The sequence below is a fragment of the Typopeltis vanoorti genome, chromosome 3 (assembly GCF_054136105.1).
Source record: "Typopeltis vanoorti isolate ZY-2024b chromosome 3, IOZ_Tvanoo_1.0, whole genome shotgun sequence".
NCBI classification, from domain to species: Eukaryota; Metazoa; Arthropoda; class Arachnida; order Uropygi; family Thelyphonidae; genus Typopeltis; species Typopeltis vanoorti.
In genome coordinates, this window is record NC_143551.1 from 91,751,704 (window position 1) to 91,773,188 (window position 21,485).

A 21,485-nucleotide genomic window follows, 5' to 3' on the forward strand; every position below is an offset into this window, starting at 1 on the left:
GTTGGGTATCAATTAGAATGTTAATGTAGGGTGGGCGTTAATTCTGGAATTCAGTTTTTTGAGCACAATTGTAGTAGAGGAATAATATCTGGACAAGAAAACTTACTGATATCTAAGCTATTCAGAATTATGATATGCTGTTAGCTAAAGACAAGAGAAGCATGCAGTGAGCTGTTGTTTCTGGTAGTGGGAGAAAAGTGGCCTTGCTCATCTATGTAGGAGCTGAGGAGATGAACAATACAAAAAGATACACTTTAGCTTCAGGTTATGATGTGAGAGAAATAGATGAAAGAGCATGCAAAGGCAGAAGTTGTATTCAAGTCTTGGTCAGGCACCAAAACACAGAACTAAATTATTAAGGTTAGTAATGATTCAGTTATTATTATTACCACCTGAAATTCAAAAGGCTGAACTCACCTCACTTGAGAATGGTAAGGAGATGAGAGTTAAAGGCAGTGGTTATGAAGAATCACAATGAACTTTGACTTCTCCTGGAGTCAAGGTTCATTGTGTTTTATTCAGTTGTGTCTTTTGGTGGAAGAGCTCAATCTTCTGCACTTAGCTCTTCCCTTTCATAATCAGATATGGATTTGTCAAATGTTTTTGCAGGCATTGTAGGCTGTGGTGTGGGATGAACGTAAAGCTGGAGTTTTTAGTGGAATCAGTGATGAACTCTCATTCTGTCAAAAATTATTTTGATTATTTGGTCAGATCAGGAGAAAGTGGAAACAGTGATTAGACAGAAATTACAAGAAATTATACCATTGGCACTATCATATTGCAAGGGACACACTATTGATGGTGTGGAAAAGGACATTCGGTAGAAAATAAGCTGGATGTGGTTATGGTCTGAGTTATTCAGAGGAAAAGTAAGTCCACAAGATATTTTGAAGGAGAAGTGATAAGGGATAAAAAAAAGTCAAGGATTCTAAGATGATTATATAGTATTCAGGTGGATAAGCAGAAAATTTACATTAATAGAAAACTTATAAAAAAACATTAAGATACAGCAATCCCTCGATTAGTGCGCCTAATGCGTTCTTTAAAACAGGCGCATTGATCGAAAACGCACTAATCGAATATACTAACCTATGGAAAAAAGTATAATTCGTTCCTCAGATTTCTTTTTTTGACCCTTAAATTTTTTAATAAAAAAATTAGGGTATGTCTCAGGGCCTAGTTAAAGGAAAACCATGAAGCTGAAAGACAATAAAACATATTCAGAATATAAATTTATTATTCTGCTTCTTAACAAAGAATTGAGCTAATGTAGTTTGGCTGGCATTCTGTTTATTTTTTTCATACAACTGACGGTATGGCCCTATTGCCTCTTCTGCAAATTTTACTGGTTCTCTCTTCGCTAAGGTCAGTTTCTAAGCATTGCTGCTTAAAAACTTCGATTGTATGAAAACTATTTTCAAATTGTTTCTGTGAAACCTCTTTGGGCTTGGCAGTGATTAAATTTTCTTCATATTCTTCAGGATCTTCCCGCTGTGTATCTAAATTTAGCAGGTCAGAATCACTCAACTTCTCAGAATGATTTAATTAACTTTGATTCATTTGAAAAGCCTCTAAAATTATATGCACAATGTAGAAGAATGTGCTTCCAAACGGCTCGCATATTGCTAGCAGTAATTTCATTAGACTTTGCGAATTTATAACCACGATGAGATTTCTCCGATTTGGCTAGAAAAGTCTTGGAAGGCATTTGCTTCTAAAATAGGCTGGTTTCATCGACATTAAATATTTGTTGATCACAATAGTCTCCTTCTTACACAATTTTCTTCAAAATCTCTGGATATCTGCACTTGTAGCTTCTCCTGTGAATAGAACATTATGTAGGCAATTTCTCTTTTTGAAATGCTCAAATCACCCAGCACTAATGTGGAATTCTTCTTCTTTTCCATCATTGACAGCCCTTTCTTTCCAGGTTACAAAGAGAAAATGCTTTTGATTTAATAAGGACAGTGTTTAGCGGGATCCGTTTTTGGTTACAATCTTCGATCCATGTAAAAGTCTCTCTAATTCAATCATTATAATACTTTGATTTCGAGTGCATGCATAATGAACTTGAAGCAGCCTTACCTCATCATCATCATCAAATTCCTGCCATGTCCCTCAAGGGGTGTACAGGATATGATAGTACTACATGAAAAAAATTACATCATTATTAATTTCCTATCTACAATTTTCCTCCAAATCAGTCTGTTACTTGTCAAGACTCCAACATTATCAGATCTTATATTTCTATCGTCTAAAGCATTTTGTATCGTATTAATCCACCTATATCTTGGCTTTCCTCTGGGTCGTTTTGCTGCCACCCTGGCAGAGAACACTTGTTTTGCTAATCTTTCCTCGCCCATTCTAATTAAGTGACCATACCACCTGAGATTAGCTCTGCTAACGCATTCCTGGATGCTGACAATGTCAAGTTCTTTCCTAATATCCTCGTTTTTAATATGATATTGCCATTGATGCCATCTGTTCACGCCTATAATCTTTCTCAGGACTCTCATATCTGTGGTCTCTAGTCTTTGGTCAAGTGTTTTACTTCTGACCCAGCTCTCAGATCCATAAGTTAAAACTGGTTTGAACACTGTCTTGTATACAGCTAATTTAGTGTTCCGACTAATTTCTCTCTTATTCCATATGAATTTATTCAATTGACTTCCCACCATACCAGCTTTGCTGATTCTTTTGTCTATTTCTATATTTAATTTACCATCTTCAGTAAAAATCGTGCCTAAATAGCTGAAATGTTTTACTTGTTCCACAGGTTCTCCATTCACAACACAGTTGACATTTTCAATGCTTCTGCCTATTTTCATTGTCTTTGTCTTTTTATTGCTGACCTTCATACCATATCTATTACAACAGCTATTCAATTTAGTCAGAGAATCTTGCAGACTTGTAGCAGATTTATTTAGAAGTATAACATCATCCGCATAAAGCAAAGAGCTGACATTAACATCTCCAATTTTGATATCATGTTTAATACCACTTTCCTTCATAATGTGATCCATATAGATAATGAATAACAGAGGGGATAATGTACATCCTTGTCTCACACCAGATTTAACATTAAACCATCTTCCTGTACTTCCTTCCATTCCGACTGCTGACTTACAACTCAAATAAAGACTAAGTATTGCTTGGTATAATGCCCCATTCACACCATATAACTGCAGCGTATTGAATAGCTTCTCTCTCTTGGCACCTTGTCATATGCCTTTTCCAGATCGACAAAACTTAAATACAGATCTCTGTTATATTCCCATGCTTTCTCGACTATTTGTTGTAAAGTGAAGATCTGATCCTGACAGCCTCTATTTGGCCTGAATCCAGCTTGTTCTTCACCAAGCTTTTCTTCCACAATTCTTCTCAACCGTTTCTCAAGTATACTTGCATAGATCTTGCCAGGAACACTCAGTAGAGAAATACCTCTGTAATTCTCACATGCAGTTTTATTTCCCTTTTTATATATGGGTACTATGAGAGCTCTACTCCAATCATCGGGAATTCGTCCCTCTGTCCAGGCTTTCTGAACTATGCAGTGCAGCCACTGTAATACTCTTATACCACCATACTTCAGCATTTCTGGTTGAATATCATCTACTCCTGCTGCTTTTCCACATTTCAAGCCTTTGATGGCTTTTTCTACTTCAAGTATGGATATGTATTCCTGACTGCATGCCTGGTCAGTGTGTTTTACCACTGTGCTGTCATCACTGCTTGTTTCATTTAGCAGTATTTCAAAGTAATTACTCCATACTTCAAGGATATCTTTTTCTCCCGTTTTCATGTCACCTTTATCATCTCTAATTCCTTTTACAGTACTCTTTCCTCCATTCTTAAGTTTCTTCAACAACCTCCAGAATATTTTGCCACCTTCTTGATATTTATTTTCTATATTCTTGCCAAAGTCCTCCCATGACTTTTGTTTAGCTAGTTTTACACAGTGTTTAGCATTCTTGCATTTGTCTCTATATTCTCTAAGAGCACAAGCTGACTTATTTGCCAGGAACTTTTGGTATGCTTTCTTCTTTTCCTTCACTGCCTCTTTAACTTCCTGTGTCCACCAGGGAGTTCTGATTTTTTTATCCTTACAAACAACCTCAACACATGCCTCTCTGGCAGAATCAATCAATGTTTTCTTCAGAGTTTGCCACTGAATCTCCAAGGTTTGATTCCTGTTCTCAAACTCTTTCATTTTTTCTTCAATAATCTTTATGTATTTTAGTCTACAGTTCACATCTGAGAGCTGCTCAACTTTTATTCGCTTTAAAACTTTCTTACATGTTATTCTTTTCAATATGAAATTCAATTTTATCCTGCTCAAGACTAAATAGTGATCACTTCCAATTTGAAATCCTCTGTACACTCTGGTGTCCTGCACCAGGGAGAAAACATCACTATCAACAATAACATAGTCAATGAGACTTTTCTTATTCCTAGCCTCTTCTCTCCATGTGAATTTGTGCACATTTTTATGTTGGAACATGGTGTTAGTAATGACCAATTCATGTCCTGAGCAGAAATCCAACAGATTTTGCCATTATTATTAGCTTTGCTCTTTTCTCCAAATTTTCCCAAAATATTTTTGTATGTCTCACAATCATTTCCTACTCTGCTATTTAGATCCCCAACCAGGACCAACTTTTCGTTTTTCATTGTGTCAGTTGCTTTTTCTAAAGCCTCAAAAAATTCCTCCACTTCTACCTTAGTAGAACCTTCTGTGGGACCATAGGCACAAATAAGTCTCATTGTCCAGTTCCCCATTCTCATATTTGCCCACATTACTCTACTTGAGACTGCCTGCCATTCAAGAAGATTAGCCTCGTATTTTGTGTTGAATACTATGGCTACTCCTTCTTTTCCTTGATTGTCATTGCCTGAATATAACATTTTGTATTTATTGCTCAGAAAGAGCTCACCAGTTTTGGTCTTTTTTGTTTCAGTCACCCCTATTATGTCGATCTGGTACTTATCTAATTCCTCAGCTAGCTCCATTTCTTTGCCATTCAGGCTTCTTACGTTGATAGTACCGATCTTTAACTCTGGTGATGTTGAGTTGGGGTTTATTTTCAGATTTTCAGATTTGTTCCAGTAGCTGACTTTTCGCTGTTCGCTCTGGTTCCCTGGCGAAAACAACGGGGGCCTTGTTTAACCGGGCGACGCCCCAGCCGGCATGAAATTTTGTCATGTTGTACCATCATTCTATATTTTGGTTTAACCAATAAGAATACAATTTGGTCGGCTAAATCACAAATTGCCAGCCCATCCTCGTTCGTTCAGTATCCAAGTAGATACCCAACAGGGTGCACCACGAGAAGGTGAGGATTGGACATTAGGTCAGAAGCCCTGGTCGGTTCTCCGCATTCCTTTAAAGGCTATGTGGAGGTCTCCTCTCAGTTATACAGCTTTGACCCTTAAGCAGCCTTACCTTTCTCTTTGTATTCAGCAGTTGATTCACCCATTTTTGTGTTCTTGTCCTATCTCTGCTTTGGACTCGCTTTGTTCATTTTTCTTTATCATTTCAAGTTTTTCTTCCAATCAGATTACTTTTCGAATCATTTTCACACTTCTATTTTTTGCTCACTAATTCTTTTACTCATGATTAAAGGTTAGGAAATTAATTTAAAATAAAAAAGGAAAAATAATTGCACGAGATATGCTCAGAAAAATGCTATGAAAAGCAAACAGATGACATAAATTTTGGAAGTAAATTTGGATCATAGTGTATATGGAAATAGTGTAGTATGCCATTAAAAATAACGCTGTAAAATGTTTCAAATGTATCAGTAACTAAATTATTTCATCCCGGTGAGTGATTTTTTAAAATAGTTAAATCTGTAACATTTATTTTTAAGATGTATATAGATGCACTAATCGAATTTTGGTATCAAAAAAATATAATGCACTAATCGGGGACGCATTAACCGAGGGATTGCTGTATATAGCAGTAACAAAATATGAATGACAGCAGGAAGTTTGTTTGGAGTAAATAGCTTCAATTCAGCATATATATATATATATATATATATATATACAACCTACAACTTGTAACTCAGATCTTGTTCTGTAATGAAGTCACTTTTGATGTGCATATCAAAATTATTATTTATGTAATCCTGTAAGACAAAAATCCCAAATTGTGAGATCAGGACTGTGAGGTGACCAGGAAACTGGCATCCGAAGCTCTTATACATTCTTCAGATTTATATTTCTCAATGCTGTCAGTTTCATTAAACTGATTTTATATTAGACATGTTTATCAGCTGATAGATTTCTCTAAATTCTCACTGCAAACAAATCAATAAAATCATAATTATTTTATTCTATATTCTATGAACAACAACAACAAAAGTTAACTTTTTTTGTTGTTGTTCCTTCATTGCCATCTCCATTCTCCGATACCTGCTGATTAGAATGGGATAGATATATATATATATATATGCCCAAAACTTTTAGGAGAACAATTATCTTTGGTAAAGTAACTTTATTAACAAAATTTAGTTTGAAAAATATTTGCATCTAAAATCAGTAAATATATATATTTGTTTATTTTATAATATTCACATACAGTGGTATCTCGCTAATCCGAACTAATAAAAACCATGCTCATTCGGATTAACAAAAAGTTCGGATTAGCGAATTTCTGCCCAAGAGACAACAATAACTAGCATTTAAGACAAAAATAATCAGATTCTAATGGTATATCAATTGAATTCTGTAAATAAATGTAGTATCTGATAGAAAAAAGCTACTATACTGTAATGTAAAACTTAAAAAATAATACAGTACAAAAGCTTATTTTAATAAAAAATTTAGTTTGTATGTACCTGTATTGTTGAGGATTCTGATTTAATAAAACTGCGATAAAAAACTATCAGTACATAACTTAATTTGTGTAAAAAATATTATTTTCTTGTACACAACCCACGAAAAAAAAGTTTCACCAAATAACACAAAAAAGTTTTTTTTAACTTCTTTGTAAAAAAAAGTCACCGATTTTCTTTTGCTTCTTGGAAGCTAAACTTTTTTCGAATGCTTCTTCTTGGAGCTGCATTAGCAATAAAATTTTGTGGAATGGCGTATCATTCTGCTTAGCCCATTCTATACACATATTAAAACTGTCAACTGCCTCTTTATGTGTTACTCTTTTTCCATTTCGTAACATCTATTTGTGAAAATTCAACATCTGGATTTATATTTTTAACCAAATTATGCACGTTTTGAATTTCCTCATTTTGTGTATCACCATAGTTATCTTGGTAAATTCAAGAAGGCCACAGTTTTTTCCATGATGCTCGAATTGCTTCAGGTTCGACGGCTTCCCAGGCAAACGTGAACACACAATAAATCAAAATAGACCTACAGTATAACCGTACAATCAACAACATGAAAAAATACTCTACTGTAATAATAATAAAATAAATAATATTAGTTACAATAATAATTATTAAATAAAAATAATAGTATGCAATATAATAATGCGTAATAAATAAAACTTTTTTTCTTTCAAACCCTAGTTCAGATTACTGGAGGGTTCGGACTAAAGAGGTTCGGATTAGCGAGACAGCACTGCACTATAATTTTATGACAATGGAAAAAATTCGATGTACAATTAAGTATGAACTAAATTTTCAAAAGAAAATAATTTGGAGAAGTTATGACCTATTTATACTATTCTTTGTATGAAGTATAAACTTGGCCATTTGTATGAACAGAATAAATGGCAATACATTTATCTCAGTTTGAATTTTATACCAAGAATGAACCAAATTTTGATATATAATTAAAGACTAAAATTTAGAACTTCTATAAATATTAACTTACTTGTCCTGCACGTGCATCTTGTGATAAATGTGGTATATGTTTCTTTGCTTTCTCTTCCTTGACATCTACATCTCTTCCACTTTCTTCTGAAGGCTCTCTGTGATGTGCTACAGCTCTTGTCATAGCCATATTTTCAAGATCAAAACTTTCTTGATCACTCCACTTGCGACGTGGAACATGTGGCACACTAGGTTCACCTTCCATACCAAAAATCATGGAATGTTTATGTCCGCTAGCTGAAAAGGAAGGGGCACACTGGGATGGAAGCATTGTATGAGGTAAAAAAGTTTCTTGGCTATGCCACTGCCTTCTCATTGGTGGAAGAATATTACTATGTGATAAACTACCTGGCAGTGAGAGTCTATCATGCGATCTTGCGAGATATTTATCATGTCCATTAACAATTGATGGTAAGTTATCTATACTCTGAGATAACCGATTTCTCAGAACTGCAGAAGAATTCATTTTCATAGATAGTCCTGGGTCCACGGAATCTCTAAAAGTAACATCATCAACAGAACCATGACAATTACGAAGTGCAGTCAGTCGTTTCTGAAGGGCAGGTACAGGTGGCGAATAACTTCGTGTTCTAGACAATGGTCTACAAAGGTAGAGGAAAAAAGTATTCCAAATTGAAATTCCATATAACTGATTCATTTTAAATAATCAAATTATCTTTTCTAGCCTAACAGGAAAGGATAAATGAAACAAGATGAGATAATTATAATCTGATAATTTTATTATTGCTTTTTATTATTACACAGTAATACAAACAGTATTTACAGACATCAAGATGCATAATAAAAATGTCATGTACATGGTGGTACTGTTACAATATATGATTCCCTTTACTTTTCTTAATGGAAATTCTTAATGATCAATACATATTTTATTGTATTGATCATTAAGAATTTAGTATATATACTAAATTCTTAATGATCATTAAAACGTAATGATCATATTAATAGGTAAAATTCATATATCTTTAATATTTGTTAATTTTGCTATAATTATCACCTTAAACTGAGTAATGAGTGCAAGTGAGGCATGTGGTTGCCTATGATCATTATGTTTTAATGATCATAGGCAACCATTTGAATTTTTTTTTCCCCCTTTTTTATTACATCATTGTAGCATCCAATTATTTCCATTTTATAATTAGCTCTGATCTTGCTGGGGCAGTTAGGTATGCAATATCTAACTGCCCCAGCAAGATAGATATGCAATATACTGTACTATTTTATGGTATATCCTCTACCTTTTTGTAAGTGAGCAGAACGGCCAGTTTCCTTTCCAGTTATTCACTCTCTATTCCTCTTCTTCATCTGACAAATTATAGTGCTCAAACATTCAATGCCAAGGTACCTCATAACCATATCTTTAAGCAATGCTCTTTGTCATATAAAGTATCCTTAAGATGAGATCCTTAAACATTGATATCATTCTCCATTTTATTGGCACTAAAATATCTTGCCTTATTTCCCATTATTTTTGGTAATAATCAGATTTCTAGACAAGATTGGATTTCTCTTTTTTGAGTTGACATACAGCACTAACCTTTCTTGCACAGATGCCATATTTGTAGGCTCCTCATTCTAAGAAAAAAAAAACCCTTTCAGTTCAAGGAAATGCTTTTCATCTATTTAATTACTAACCCCATATAATTCTCAAATGCACCCAAAACTATTCTTGTATTTGGGTTCATCAATATCTCAAATTCTTAATATTCTCTAGAAGAGGACAAATCTGATGAGCTGAACTTTCTTCTCTCTCTCTCTCTCTCTCTCATACACACACTTTCCTACCTCTTCTTTAGATGTGCACGCATGCACACACATACCAGGTGACATTCCAACAAGGCTTTCTATTTTTGCTGTTTCTATAAGCCTCAGTGGGCATTACTGTTCTACTGATCTGGCTTCCTTCATTTCTTCACTCTTCTCTAACTTTAAACTCACTGAACTAATTCTCTCTCCTCCCCCCATTTCTATCCTCTGGAATAGCTTTCTTCACACAATTCTGGAAGGGTAATAACCAGATAACTTTTCTGGTACAAACATGACATATTCATAACCTGCTCAGTCAAAAAAAAGTCTTTTGCACTTTGCTCATACAGTACTAGATCTATCATGTGTGATATGCCAAAATATTGCCATTTCCTTCATTTCCCTATGCCTTTGAAAGGTGGTGGTAAGAGTTAACATATACCTTCCAGGTGAAAAATTAAAGTTTTTGAGGAAACAAACCTTACCACCTGCCTTTACACGAGACTGGCCAATACCTTTATTTGAATAATCTTTATAAAATTTCCTCATGCCTATAAGGGATTCAAATTCAGGTCTTTTCAAGCAAATGTTGTGGTTCCAGTGACTGCACCTGATAGCTAAATGTCTTATCACTCAATTACTAAATGCAAAACCTATCATCATAGCAACATTACATCAAATCAGTCTGTCATTTACCAAAACTTATATCACATGCATATATCCAGCAATCTAAAGGAATTATTCTCAATCCAGGATATGAGAGTATTTTAAACAACTGTAATTCTGAATCTTTTTGTATCTGTATACTGGATGTGACAAAGCCCTATGGAAGGGGAAAAAAAAAATGAAACTAGTAGTATTATAAGTCATAAGATGCTAATACTGCGACATTGCATAAGAACAAAATAAACTAGATAATTGATTAAGCTGCTACTATTTGTGCTGTATTTCAAATCAGCATTTCTGGAGGACAAAATGCACTTGTCAGAGAACACCAGACCTTAACAACTAACTAATTGTGAAAACAATTTAATATTTTAATGGACAAAATAATTAGCATTCCTACTATTATGGTGTCACACACATATAGACAGGAAAAACTTATAGCTGGGCTGAAGGTGGTCTTTGAAAGTTTCCCAAAATTTGGATAAATTAATGGTTAATGCAGCCATACTTGTTGAGATTAGGAGCGCTTCAAAAAGCCACTCAGACGTCAAGTTTTTATGTGATACCATTATTTTCTTCCATTTAATCTCATGTGGTAGAGATATCCAACATGTGGTCTGATAGTTCTGACTTGCCATAATGATGGTACTGTATGTAATTCTTCTGTTCCTAAAGGTAGATATATTAACAGTTCTTCCTGTCTGTACAGCAGACTGAGAGCAGTATAGAAGACATTTTGCACGGATCAAAGGATGGAGTTTTTTTCTATCTTTTCTTCAGGTATACGTACTTGATATGAGAGACAGGAATAGTTTTAAGAAACATAGAAACTTGAAAAGTCTTTCAAGTTTCTATGTTTGTTGCAGTGAAGCATAGCAGTTCCCCACCTTTGGTTCTGTGCAAGGTATTCATGGTTTGGTCAACTAGACCCAACTGGCATTAGTTATGGTGATAGATGTATTTCTCTTGTTCTTCTAGATGGACATTGGCAGATATCTTTATTTCACTCTAAGATAATTTGCAAGAACAAGGAGCCTTGTAAACACCTGGAACAGAGACGGAAGGAAATTGATTCTTAGGAGAGCAGATAAGGACAGTCAGTTTCAGATGAAGTTTGAAAGCCATGCTGAAATTATATTTCTTTCGTGGCTATTTTTTTCTGAGGTGTTTCAGATATAGGAGATAGTAATAGTATTACTGTAGTCTGTATGTTGAGAGGGATGGGAGGAACAACCAATTTGTTAATCTATTTAGCATTGTAACCACTGGACAGGAAGGTCTGGTGAATAAAGGAGAGTTCAGCTGAAAGGGAAGCCTAGGCAGAACAGAGATTGGAGACTCTGCTGATAAGGGTTTTGATAACACCATACTGTTGAGAGAGGGGATGATAGGAAATTTATGTATCTACCTGTTTGAGTGGGTTTTCTGTAAAATGGAAGATGCATGATTAGAGCATTCAGAAAAGGCAGGCTATTATTATTATTATTATTTTTTATAGCGAACTGGATTCTGGGGTTCTGACTGTTCAGGTGGAGGAGGAAGGAGTCTGATGTGCCCAAACAAAGAACACATATCATCAATATATCTTAGCCAGATAAAAGGTTTGAGAATGGCAGTATCAAAGGCAGATTTTTATAAATTTCTACATAGAAATTAGCTGGGGGAGGGCCTGTGGCCATCTCCAGCACGGATGGCAAAATTGAAAAGATCATTGATATCAGAGAAGGAGGAAACATTTTTCAATAAAGCTGGTATCAGAAAGTATGGGGGGGGGGGTACTGGTAAATAAAGAACTGACATCAAAGCTCACTATGATATTATTATTTAAAACTAAAACACCAACATAAAGATATAAGCCTAAATACTCAAAAGTTTTAAAAAGAAAAGTACACAGCTATTAGTGGAGAACTGTAAATTCAAATATACAAATATTATTCAAGAAAAACATTTAAGAGTTTGAAAACAAGAATCAAAATGCGAAGACTAAAGAAAACATCGACTGATTTAGCCAAAGAAGCACGTAAGCCTGGCAAGGATAGAAAAATCAGAATTCCATGGTGGATGCAAGAAGTGAAATAGGCAGTCCTAAAAAAGAAGAAAGTATATATCAAAAGTTCTCAGCAAGTAAGTAATCAGATACCCTAAGATAATACAGAGAATAATGTAAGAAACCAGTGCAGCATGTAACTAAACAAGTCTTGTGGAAACTTTGGTAAGAATATAGAAGACAAATATTAGAAAGGTAGTAAAATGTTCTGGAAGGTAATAAAAATCCTAGAGTACTATAAAAGGAATCCGAGCTGATAAAGTGAAAAAAAAAAAAGACAAAGTTATCCAAGAAGTTTGGAGTAATTGTCTGGAAAGCCCATCAAAACGAAACAAGAAGTGGCAGAACAGTAGTTAGAAAAAGCCATCAAAAATCTGAAAAGGTAGCTGGAGTAGATGATATATGACCAGAAATGCTCAGGTATGGAGATATAAAAAAGTTTTACAATGGCTACATTGCATAATTTAGAAGTCAGGGTTAGAAGATCAAATTCAAGATGACTGAAGTAAAGCTACAGTCATCTTTCACCTAAAGCTTAAGTAGGAGATGAATTTCAAAGAGCCCAAGTATGAGACCATTGCTCCACTTACTGAAGGCCTGAAGTGGCTTGAAAAAGTTTCCATGTTTGGTCTCTAGACCAAATAAAGAATAAATTTAAAAAATGCACTATATACAGTTGGGTCTCTTTATATGCAGTAGATACGTTCCACAGAAAACCGAATATAAAAAACGCACAAAAAAGACCTAACTTACGTTGAAAAATTAGGGATACGTTCCATAATTTTCTAAAACCGCATAAAAAAGTTTATAAAAATTCAGGAAAACAAGCATGCCTAAAGTTTGTTTTAAAGCTTTATTCATTTAATTTTATTGAAAAGTAACATTTTTTTTTTACATTTTGTCATCAGAACTATCATCGCTATTAGACAATATTCAGCAACGTTTGTGAATTGGTGCGAAATCACTTTCATCACCAGAAGAGATAGTCAGTGCATCATATGTATGGTGCACTGACTGGTAAAGGCAATGGTTCTTCTTCACAAACAGAATTGGCTTCACCCTCGTTCTGTGCTGATTTTTTTCTTCTGACAACGTAATCAGTGATTAAACTTTGCTATGGTGATTTTACTAAATTTTTTATACAGCTCACGCTATCCAGACATACAGTACTTCAGCTCACGTTGGAATTTAAAGGCTAGTTCAGAATTTGTCATTAATAAGAAAATGATTTTTCAATTTATTACACAGTTCAAGACCTTCTCGAATTATATTTGCAGTGAGGGGGCCAGGTTCTTCTTCCACTTCACTATCATTTTCTGGATCTTCAACGATATCTAAAGTTAATCGATATCCAATAATATCATCGTCACTTAAGGCATTATCCACAAGCAATTCTTCTACATCATTCTGGCTAAATGTATCAAAACCTTCTCCACCAATTTCATGTGCCAGAGTAATGATTTCAGCTGATAATATAGATTTTGAATGGTTGCATTCTTTGCAACACATCCAGGCCAAGCTGCTTTCCAGCAGTCATTTAAAGTTTGTGGTCTTATTTCAGCGATAGCAGACGCAACATGATTTAAAGAGTCCAAAATAGAAAATTTTTTTCCAAATGTCAGTTACTGTTAATGATTTATTTTCTAGTTTATCCAATACAAATCGAAAAGTGTGCTTAATGTAATATTTTTTAAAAGCAACGATTATGCCTTGATCTAATGGCTGAATAATGCTTGTTGTATTGGGTGGAAAAAACACTACCTGCACATTTGGATGTTCTAAATGCAGATGACGTGGTGCATTGTCAACAATTCATAAAACTTTAAAATCAAGAGCTTTTTGCTTCATATATGTTTCCACTTCTGGTACAAAGCAATTATTGAACCATTCAGTAAATACAGCAGTTGTTACCCAAGCCATCCAATTTACTGCCAGCTGTTTTAGATCTTTGCCTTTTAGAGCACGTGGTCTTAGAGATCGATTTACTAGGAGGAGTTTCAACATTTGATCCATCCCTTGATGCATTGTAAAAAGTAACATTACTCAATCTTTGCTTGCTTTAAACCCACTTGCTTTTTTCTCAGACTTTGCTATGTAAGTTCGACTAGGCATTTTCTTCTAAAACAATCCTGTTTTGTCAGCGTTAAACACTTGATCGGGACAATATCCAACTCTTCAATAATTTTAGCTAACTTCTCTTGAAAATTTTTGGCTGCTTCATCTGCAACCTCGCTTGTAATCTTCACATCATGAAGTGCATTCCTTTTTAAAAACCCGGTTAGCCATCCTTTGCTAGCCGAAAATTCTTTATCAGCCTGGGTAGTGGAAGTAGACGGCTCCAATTGCTTCAGCTGTTCATAAAACTGAAGAGTTTTTTGTTTAATTAAATAACCACTTATAGGAATTCTTCAATCCAAATTACAAGCACTCGTTCCGTGTTTTCTAATAAAGCATCTCTTGAGTACGATGATAATTTGAAACTTAGTTTTGTGCCAGAAATGACAGATTTTCTTATTGAGACTTCATTCTTTTTAATTGCTCTTATAGTAGATTCACCTACATTAAAATGCTGTAGATCCCTCTCCTTTTGCTAAGTGATCTAAAATTGCAATTTTCATTTCCAAAGAAAAACAATTTCTTTGGTGCTTTTTTTTTCTCCATTGGGCCAAATTAAATCTTTAAAATAAAAATTACCAAATTTAGACTTACGATAATGAAAAGACAAACACTTACTCACATGCAAAATTAAACTTCACGAACACTCACTGCTTTCACATTATGCCAGAATGTGCTGCAACATGCTGTTCATTATGTACAACAGGGAAACCGCAAATTTGCATGAAATATGCACAGAATAAAAAAGATACGCATAAAAAGAGACCCCAGTGTGTGTGTGTGTGTGTGTGTATATATTATTAATAAAAATAGTAAAAAAAAAACTTTATCCCACTCATGGTACGGAATCTACTATACATTTACAAAAATCTTTTGTCGGTGGGAGCCACATAAAAAGCTCTCATAGAACCTATCTATAAAAAGGAATATCAAACTGAAGGTGAGAATTTCAGAGGAATCTCCCTACTAAATGTTCCAAGTAAGATTTGACAAGCATACTTAAGAAGGGGAAAAAATAAATTTTAAAAATAAACTGTTAGAGAAATTCGGAGAAGAACAATCTAGGTTCAGGCCAAACTGGGCTTATGAGGATCACATTTTCACTTTAAAATGAAGCAGATGAGAAATCATGGCAATACAACAAAGATCTATATTTAACTTGTAGATCTGGAAAAATCATGAGACAGGTTCCTAGAGAAAAGATGCTCAAAACATTGCAATTATATAGTGTAAATGAGACACTGCAGTGAGGGATATACAATCTACATATAAGTTGGAAGTCAACATCTTGATGCCTAAACCCATTATCACAAACACCAGTCACATATGGTACTCAAACATGGAACATCACTACTCAATGTGTGATTAATATTAGTCAACATGCCTTGGTGGTCAGGACACCAAATTAGATATGTAACTTCACTTATATTCAGTACTCTTGCTCTCTACAGATCAACAAATGGTAACAGAGGAAAAACAAGGAAGCAGTTTTGGCAATACAGAAGCAAAATTATTTTTTTGTGATGAGACACCTTAAATACTCTTGTATTTGATGATGAAACTCATCACCAACAGATATTTGGCACAGATTTCATTGATTTGGCCCATGTATACATTTAATAGATTTTATTGCCAAGAGTTGTTATATTCATATTTCACATTTTAACTATGCAAGGCAAAGTTACCTGTAAGCTATGAATGAACTAGTCTGCTCAATATAGCAAACATCACTATGACATGCTGAATAGTCCCAACCACCAAAAATCTTCTAGATATAATTCTATGTAAAAGAAATTCACTACAGCAACCTGTTCACCATATCCAACTATTCTTGTGATCCCTACACAAGTCTGTTATAGTAAGAGTTGACTGTATGATGATGAAGTAAATTCATTTATGCCATACATCAATATGAAATGCAATAACATCAGTAAATAATTTTGATTCCTGAAAAAACTGGTAGATGGACAATGTTAAGTTCAGATTTGAATTCAGCAGATTATTCTTCTTATTTTCAATCACGTCAAAGCAAAACGAAAATTTTCAGTTTGTTGCTTAATGTAAAGTATTGTCTACAATACATTTTAGGTGATGTAGTCTTTAACTAATATCAAAAATAGATGAGTGATATGGCATCCTATGTTAATACCTCATTTGCAGTGAATACGTTTTTCTCCATGCATCATTAACAGTATATAGATGTACAGTTGACACTAATCATGTATCAGTTGGCCTTATATGAGTTTTTGTCCTTATATAGCAATACAGGACATGTACGATAACAGGAATACAAATATCAGTGTCTCATTTTTCCTTTGATATAGAGGTGACTGAATTTATAAGGAAACAAAATAAAACATGAATTACAGTGGAAAGATATTTAATTAATTGTAATTAATTATACAAATATTTTTGTTTAAATTTCTTAAACCATCATCAGTGTATCAAATAGAATTGGCAATTCAAATAATAACAATGTAGGTTCATGGCAGTATCTTTTGCAGTCACGAAAGAGCCAGGTAAATATAATACTATCAAGATCTGAAATAGGCATAAGTGTGTGTTTAACTATATTACAAAAAAAACCTGATAACACTTTCTCAAATTTGGAACACAGACACTCCATCATTGAGGTTAAGGTTACAGCAGTGGAGATGAACCTCAGCACGTTCTTTAAAAAGGCTTTCAAATTTGTGGGAGCAACTGCACAGTAACTGATAATCATTCCAGAGGATCCTGTAGTTAGTATTGGTAACTGGATGTTCAGCAAGACCAGATTTATAGTATTTTTTGGATTCAATATAAAATTGATATTCAGAAACACATTTAATGTGTTTCTCATATGCTTAGAAAATTTCGTCTTTTGGCCACGTTTAAAACTTTAATCAAATTAGCACTTTGTTGCCATCTATTGAAGATAAAGTAAAGTCTGCTGCTGCTACTACTACTCTATTCAATTCCATGTAATTGCAAGTTAATTACTTTGATCAAACAGGCCAACCCATCATTAAACTAATTTCTGAAAAGCAATCTTTTATCTTGAATCCAACAAACATCATAAATCTAGCCTTGATGAGCATGCAATTATTAATACTAACCGCAGGATCTTCTGGATAATGCTAAACTATTGCACAGTCGTTCCCACAAATTTGAACATCTTTTTAAAGAAAGTATTTAGGTCTTCCTCCACTTTTCAAATCTCAACAATATACTGTCTATGCCTAAAATTTGGGGAATTGTTATCAATTTTTTTTAAAAATAAATAATAAAACACACACACACACAAAAAAAAAAATCTAGAAATGACTGAATTCAGTATGATAAAAAAATGTTACTATATAACAATCTATTAAGAATAGCACTTTTTTTTTTTTTATGATTGTCTCCAATTATTTCCATGTTTATGTTGATTATACTAATTTCTGCATTGAAATTAGTATAATTAGTTCCTAGTTTTAAAATGAAACATTAGGAAATAAAATACACACACACACAAACACATTCGAAAGATATTTAATTAACTGCACTTAATTATACAAACATTTTAGTTTAAGGTACTTTAACCATCATTACTGTAACAAAATAGAATTGGGAAATTCAAACAACAATGTAGGCACATAGAGAATGGTATCTTTTTCATAAGAGAACCAGATAAATTTAATACTATTAGGATCTGTAATAGCTACATGTGTGTGTTTTATTTTAATATTTATTTTATTCCCCCCCCCTCAATTTACCACTAAAAATAGTCCAAGTCGAATCAAAATTGAGATGACTCAATTTTTAGTAGAGATCCTAAATATTCAAAGAGAGCAGAGTTATTACAATTACATCTCTTTCATACATCATGATGCTCAAAACATTGTTGGTAATTTTGTTCCTGCAAATGGTCAGACTAAACTGGCAGTATGCCAGAGTGGAAGAATAATATGCACACAGACAGATGGATAAAACAAATCTAATAGCTACTTAAGCATTTTGTTAGCTGCAGATAAAAAAAATACATATGTAGATATACAATCTGTAGTGAATTCATGTGCGGTAATAGATGAGGTACAAATGGTTTCTCCCTTACCCGCCTTCTGCTTCTGAACTGCTGAATCCTGTGCCATCAGAACTTGTAAGTGTACGATGGTAATTTAAGCAGCTTCGACTCCTACCCCCATGCCGAGAGGATAAAGAGGAGCGGCGTGCCTCTGCTAGAGCCCGCTGAGTTGCCATTTCTCTCTCCCAATGTTGTTTTCTCATTTCTTGTAGCTTCTTTCTTCTGTTAAAATGCGGATCTCTTTCTGTCATCTTTATAAAAGATTTCTGAGGATGGTTTACTCCCCACTTCGGTCGCTCATGAGACCATTCACCATCACTCTGAAAACTTCTTCTGAATGCTTTAGTTGGTTTACTGTGTTGAAGTCTGTTTGCTCTCCTTCCTGGTGGGCTATGAGTAGAACTTGTTGTGCTAAAAGAAAATAAAATCCATGAGAACTAATACATAGTTCATTCAAATGAAAATAAGATAACTCCAATATCTTAATGAAGTCAACTCTCATTATAGTAAGCTTGTGGAGACCACAGAAATAGTTAGTTCAGCAGTAGTTTGAACCAACCAAAACTAGGATTGTTTTAGTAGTTGGTTATAATGATGCTTGCTATAATGAGAATCAACTGTCAATCACTGAACAATCTCACTCACGGAAATGATATATATAGAAGAAAATTAACATTAATATTACTCAGAGTTTAATGCAGTAATTTATTTTTCCTTTTTATACTGGTAGAAGGAACCAACAGTATGTACATGCTTTGTGAAATTCTGCAATATATTAGCAAGGTCGACTTTACCATGCTGCTGCAACAGCATAGCCTTGCCAATTTCAATTCAAAGTAAATGCATACACAGTGGAAACAGCCATCTTTCAACCAAATGCAAGTCATGGCTAATGCTTTGAATGAGTTTCTGAACTTGGTGAAGTGCTTGCTTGTAATGATGTGCAAAAAATTAAAAGTAACATTGTTAAACAGGTGTAGTTAGGAGTGCTTAAAATACCTTCTCCAATGGCATTTTCACATTATTAGACTTTAAACAAAGAAAAGCAGCACAATATACAAATGAGGTACAGTGCAGTCACAAATTCCCTCTGTGGAAGTTGCTCTATCAACAAACCAACTCCATATTATGCTTTATTTCAATCAGACCTAGATGAATACAGTGGTTCTTGTCTGATCACTGACATTAAGTAGCACTTGGACACAGTAAGTTAAATGACTTGAAAGGATGACTAATTGATTAATTTTTGGACTACAACTAACATACAAGTAAAGGCAATACATACATGCCTCTCTTTGACTATTGTCCACTGCCTTTTTTTTTGTGGCATGTCCTGTTTCCAACAAAGAGGCTCTGGTAAAACCAACACGTATTCCTGAATGCACAGAGACACTCCTAGTCAGAGGAAATGCTGATACTACAGAGATCCAAAAACCCTTCTCTATTTGAGAGTATAGAAGGAAAGTGCCCTGGAGGACAGCCACCAGATAATACATGAAACTGAATCTAATAGTAGCATACCAGGACTCCCCCCGATGAGCTGGGTATATAATCCTGCTGCTACCACATGAGTATAGAAGGGAGGAGGAGGAGAGAGGAAAGACTGAGTAGTAATGTATGTATGAGATGGAGGTGGGGAACAGATAAGGCTATGTTATGGCAAGAATACTGAGTGTTCTATGTTGATATATCATAGGCAAGAAAAACAGTCAGTGTCACTGAGGTAATAATTGCTGTAATAAATTTGGTATGAAAATCAGCAATAAAAAGACCGACAATAAAAATGAGCAAAAACATTGAAAACATCAATTGCATTTTCAATGGAGAACCTATAGAACAAGAAACATTTCTGCTATTTAGTACAATTTTTAGTAAATATGGAAATATCAGAATTAGCAAAGCAGGTATGGTAGGAAGTGTGTGTGTGTGTGTGTGTGTGTGTGTGTGTGTGTGTGTGTGTGTGTGTGTGTGTGTGTGTGTGTGTGTTGAAGCTTAAGTGCTGTGAAGACATCATGTTGGAGGTTTAATGGAATATTGTCAGCACTGGGAAAGGATTAAAACTAATTTTAATGCTTCCAATATTTTATCTCAGTCACTGAGATCTTCAGGTATTACAATATAACTATTGTAACAACACACTCAAATACAATACAATACTAAGTGAAACACGTGTCTAAAATCCTATCTAGGTGGTGTGCCCTCTATGAATGTTTGTAGGTGGCCTAGGATGTAACATGGGATCTCTGATAATTAAAGTTTCCCAAATTTTGGGAAGTTTGATGCAACCGTATTTATTTAAATTCGATTGATTTCTGAGTGCCACTGCAGATTCTAAAACCAGTCTTTCTTTTTTGAATTTACTATGGTGGAGCATGGTGGTTTTTCTCCAGGAGATCCTGTGGGTTGTATCCAAAACATGGTCTGCAAGGCCAGATTGACCATAGTTGTGATTGCAGATGTACTACCACTCAGTGTCTGAGACAAAATATTGGAAGCATTAAAATTAGATTTAATCCTTTCCCAGTGCTGAAAATATTCCATTAAATCTCCAACATGATACAGTAGGAAGTCTTGTCTTGTCTTAAGCTTTTTACAAACCATTGAGGTTCTTTAGCTGTGGACTTCACAACCACAACTGTTTCGAGGATAAGGTAGTTAGCCCTATGCCTCCCCAATGTGTCATATGTCTTCTGTAAATGCGTGTGTTCACGGGGCCAGTTTACCTGTTCTGGGGGTACAAAAAAAAAAAAAACCCTACCTCTGTATGAGACCGGCTAACTCACCTGGTCGAAAGAGACCAGATAAAGGTTCCTCATGTCTTAGATGGGAATCAACGCAGGTCTTTCCGACCAAAAGGCTTCGTCTATACCGACTGAGCTATGGAGGCTTATGGTAGGAAGTTAACTTAATGAATTTATATGGAATAAGAAAGAAATTAGTAAAAGCATTAAACTGGCTATATACAAGACAGTATTCAAACCACTGAACATGGATCTGAGAACTGGGT

The 21,485-nt window shown here is 34.5% G+C and overlaps 1 protein-coding gene across 1 annotated transcript in view; it reads right to left on the minus strand.

Annotated features, from left to right (window-relative positions):
• Positions 1-21,485, minus strand: part of LOC150108383 (uncharacterized) — a 292,228-nt gene that overhangs the window by 21,797 nt on the left and 248,946 nt on the right. The window contains exons 12-13 of the mRNA XM_090390733.1: positions 18,509-18,889; positions 7,840-8,440 (exon numbers count right to left, since the gene is read on the minus strand). Coding sequence (XP_090246859.1) covers positions 7,840-8,440; positions 18,509-18,889 — 982 coding nt within the window. The remainder of the gene's footprint in view (positions 1-7,839; positions 8,441-18,508; positions 18,890-21,485) is intronic.